Raw genomic sequence first — 4,348 nt, 5'->3', positions numbered from 1 at the left:
CAATAAAGCGAAGCTGTCAATCCCAATTATATGGGCCTGGATGAAAATGCGGTATTCGAGCTTTATGGGCCTAATTGGATCTTTCATTTAGGCCCATTGGGCTTGGATGCCGAATAATTGAAGATCTGATACATTCAACACGACAACGTGGACCAAACCAGAGGTTAGGTTGGGTTGGATTGACATTTCGGATAGAGCTGAATTCATTTTTCTGACGAGAAATTATACCATAATAATAATAAATAAATAAATATTAAAATAAATTAAAAATCATAGGCAAATTATTTCATTATCCAATACACCGCTACACTCAATTAATTGCTTGAATTAAAAAAAAAAATCAAATAAACAAAAATAATTGAAAAATTTGCCGACAAAAGGATTAAATCCCTAATTTATTTTAGAAATAATATATTTTTCTCCCGCCCTTCGCCGATTTTTCACGTTTCTCGTCATTCCTTGACCGTGTATAACCGTCAATAATAAATTAATAATCGTGGAGCACACATTTAAAAATTAAATTTTATTTATTTTTGTACGAATAAAATATTATTAAATTAACTGTTACTCTGTGATTGGGTGTTCATACTTTTCCCATTATTTTTAATAAATATCCGTGCATGTCACGTGTCTCATTTCTGGCCTCACATCTTCAAAAGTTTTTTTAATTAATAATTTAAACTATTTATCGGTGATTATATCAATTATTAATCACTAAAGTTTTTAATTTTATTAATTTTATATCTAATAAATTTGAGTGGGTTGGAGGGTTTATTGGTCATTCACCCTAGGGTTGAACTTCAAGCTTTTATGAAATTCATATAATTATAAATAACGCTAGCCGTTGATGATCTTATTTGAAATAGACAATGACACACGCATAGTTGTGAGTGATTTTAAAATAAAACGTGATACGAGATGATGTGCTACATTTGTGTGGTTATTATTCGCAACCCATTTTCTTTCCACTTGAATTATGTCAATATGTACGTTTTCAATAATTATGTTAGTATCTTTCGCTATCTTCCTATAATGTTGTTACCAGAAAAGTTGTGTTCACTTGGATACATGCGAAAAATGTGAATGATTTTATGTTTTAATACAAGTAATGAGGACGACTTTTTTGTTTTGATAAAATTAATGTATTAGTTTTTATAGTATTGTAAAATGATTTATACATCAATAACGTTAATGATTAATTGACGTTTTTTCTCAATCGTCAATAATAAGACACCAATTATCATCTTAAACTTGATGGCTTGATCCCGACCCATGATTTTTAATAAGCACTCGTGAGAAACTTAGCTGCCCGATGTCTGGTTATTTGTTCCTCTCTCCAACCGATGACTCACAATCCACTCCCCTTGGGAGCCTAGTGTCCTCGTCAACACAACCCCGTGTCGATTATGATACCATTTGTTGTTTTGACCCGTTACATATCATTAATCTCACGATTTTAGTTAGAAAGAGGTTTCTACACTTTTATTAATAATGTTTGGTTCCATAGCGAGTAACCTAGGGTCGGGCTCATATCTTGATAGTGGAATAGGAATATGATTGAATAATTAATATATATATATATATATATATATATATATATATATATATATATATTTTGATTAAAATTTTGAAATCCAAGCACATGATTTTTGTAGGGATGAAGACAGAAACAGCAAATGTAAAGGAAGGTGGGCTGATTTACAACTGTAAAAGCTCCATATAATTCCGCAATTTTCTTGTGGAGCGCTGTGTATATATAATGGTTTTGGTTGTTTCTGTTTGGGGCCGAGAAACGTGCACATCGTTCCCCATTACGAAATGGAATCTACTCCTCTTGCCGCCTCTATCCCTCCTACCGCCCTTCCCGACGACCTCTACTGCAATTTCCCGGCCACCGTCGTCTCCCACATCGTTACGTCTTCCATATTCAGGGAGCTTCCTGAACCTGACGTCCAAATCCTTGCCTCCGGTGGACTTCGAATCCCGGCCCATTCCGGCATCCTGGTAACTCATCGAGTCTCTCTGGTCATGTTTTAGAGGTTATAGATTTTGATAACAATGAGATTTCTGAGATTTGATTTTATTGAAGGCTTCGATTTCGCCGGTCCTCGAACAATTGATAGATCGGTCGAGGAAGAAGCGGAGCGCTGAGGAAGTGATTTCGATCGTTGGAGTTCCCTCAGATGCCGTCGTTTCGTTCGTTCGGTTCCTCTACAGTTCCAGGTTTAAATCTGCATCTCTTACAGATTCCGATTTCAATTTGATTTCAATTTCTGACGGAAAGGATGGAAAATTTTCTTGCAGATGCACGGTGGAGCATCTTGAGAAGCACGGAATTCATCTACTGGCTCTGTCGCACGTTTACATGGTGCCGCAATTGAAAGCGATGTGTACTAAAGATTTGGCTCAGCGGCTTACGATCGAAAGCGTTGTGGACGTTCTGAAACTCGCCAGGCTCTGCAACGCATCGGATCTTTACCTCAAATGCATGAAATTCGTGGCTGATCATTTTAAATTCGTTGAGAAAACTGAGGGATGGCAGTTTATTCAAGATCACGATCCTTGGCTTGAGCTTGATATTCTTAAGTTCATCGACGATACCGAATCGGTAAACGCCATTTCCCTTTCCATTACTTATTTTATTTTCTCTGTTTAGTTCTTGAGAAATTTCTTCTTCAACACATCGATGAAATAATGGTAAATTTTTTGCAGTTTTGAGTTCAAATTTTAGAATATACAATGATTAGAGGAAAAATTTATTCTACGAACTAAACCAAAAGGCTAATCTGTTTTCATCGCTAAGATTGATTTATTTCTTATTCAGTTTTGATTCTTACAGTTCTTACCGTCTGTGTTGGTTTCCTTACATTTTGCTTGATTTTGAATCAAATTATTTCTGGATTTGCTTGAGTTCAACACATCGATGATTTTGCTCGACTTTGATATTCTTAATTCACAAAAAATGTTGACGCTACAATCATTGGATTTTGCAGCATTTTTATAAAATTATTAATGTAACGTGGTCGGACTAATAAACGTAACGTGATCATACTAACTTTTCTTTGTTAATTAATAAATAAAATTAAAACAAGTAGAGTTGTTGATAATTTTGTGTATGCAGAGGAAACAGAGGAACAGGAGGATAAGAAAAGAGAGGAAGTTATATCTAGAGCTACACGAAGCGATGGAGTGTTTAGAACACATATGTTCAGAAGGGTGCACAATAGTGGGGCCGTACAACGTGGAGCCAAAGAAGGAGAGAGAACCCTGCAGCCATTACTCCACGTGTCACGGCCTCCAGCTTCTGATCAAACACTCCGCCACATGTAAGAAGCGGACCAACGGCCTAGGATGTGGGCGGTGCAAGCGCATGTGGCAGCTCCTGAAGCTCCACTCCTCCATCTGCGACCATTCCGAGTGCTGCAAAGTCCCTCTCTGCCAGAAATTCAAACAGCGGTCGTCGCCAGACGACGGCAACAAGCGCAAGGACGACGCGCAGTGGAAGATGCTTGTCCGGAGAGTGGTTTCCGCAAAAGCCATGTCTTCCCTGTCTTTGAGCAATATGAAGATGTCGGATGTGGAGGAGGAGAGGGCCATCAGGCAGCGTAGGATCGGGAGCTTTAGGTTGCAGTCGGGTCGACGGCAGAGATGACGATGCAGGTACTCAACGGGGGAGGGGCTGGGATTGGGGTGGTAAAAACTGGAAGCAGGGGAATGTGGTTTGTAAATTATTTTTTGTTTGGACCAATTTTCTTTTGGGAGTAGATGAAAGCCATTGTAATAATGCATGAAAGCATTATTAAAATTAAAAATAAAAAAAAAATAATAATAAAAAAAAAACAGAAAAAGAAAAAGAAAAAGAGAGAAAAAAAAAAGTAATTACGGTTAGAAAAAAGGATGTGAAATCCGTGTACCTCCCTCCTCCTTCCATTTACGCAAATGGATATTTATGTTTATTTCTGTGTGGGATTTTCTTCTTTAAATTTTATTTTATTATCTTTGCTTTTTAATTTCCTTCGTAAATAAATTATTCTAGCCAAATTACCTGTTTAAAATAAAATAAAATATATAGATAAAAAATTAGTTATATTTATCTTTTTCTTTTTTGTAAACTCTATTTAAATTAAATTGTATAATAGGTATTTCAATTTATTTTTATTTAAAATTTAAAAGGAAATGGTCGGTTTCTTTTACTTTTTCAATAGTGATCTTCAAATATTTAAAAAATATATCACAAATTGATATTATTTTTCTTGGAAATTTTCTATTTTAATTTGATCGAATTTTTTACATAATTAGGGTTTTTTTTTTTTTTTTTTTTTTTTTTTTTTTTTTTTTTTTTTTTTTT

General features: G+C 35.3%; 1 protein-coding gene across 1 annotated transcript; it reads left to right on the top strand.

The window, feature by feature from the left end:
* The first annotated feature begins 1,770 nt into the window (after positions 1-1,770).
* Positions 1,771-3,958, top strand: LOC111495455 (BTB/POZ and TAZ domain-containing protein 1-like). Its single transcript, XM_023145512.1, has 4 exons — positions 1,771-2,004; positions 2,090-2,223; positions 2,305-2,608; positions 3,122-3,958. The coding sequence occupies exons 1-4, from the start codon at positions 1,819-1,821 to the stop codon at positions 3,650-3,652; spliced, it is 1,155 nt and encodes a 384-aa protein (XP_023001280.1). The 5' UTR covers positions 1,771-1,818; the 3' UTR covers positions 3,653-3,958.
* Positions 3,959-4,348: the final 390 nt, after the last annotated feature.

The sequence above is a fragment of the Cucurbita maxima genome, unplaced genomic scaffold (genome assembly GCF_002738345.1).
Source record: "Cucurbita maxima cultivar Rimu unplaced genomic scaffold, Cmax_1.0 Cma_Scf00021, whole genome shotgun sequence".
Lineage (NCBI taxonomy): Eukaryota > Viridiplantae > Streptophyta > Magnoliopsida > Cucurbitales > Cucurbitaceae > Cucurbita > Cucurbita maxima.
The sequence above is the reverse complement of the archived record's forward strand: the minus strand, read 5'-3'. Positions and strand labels throughout refer to the sequence as shown.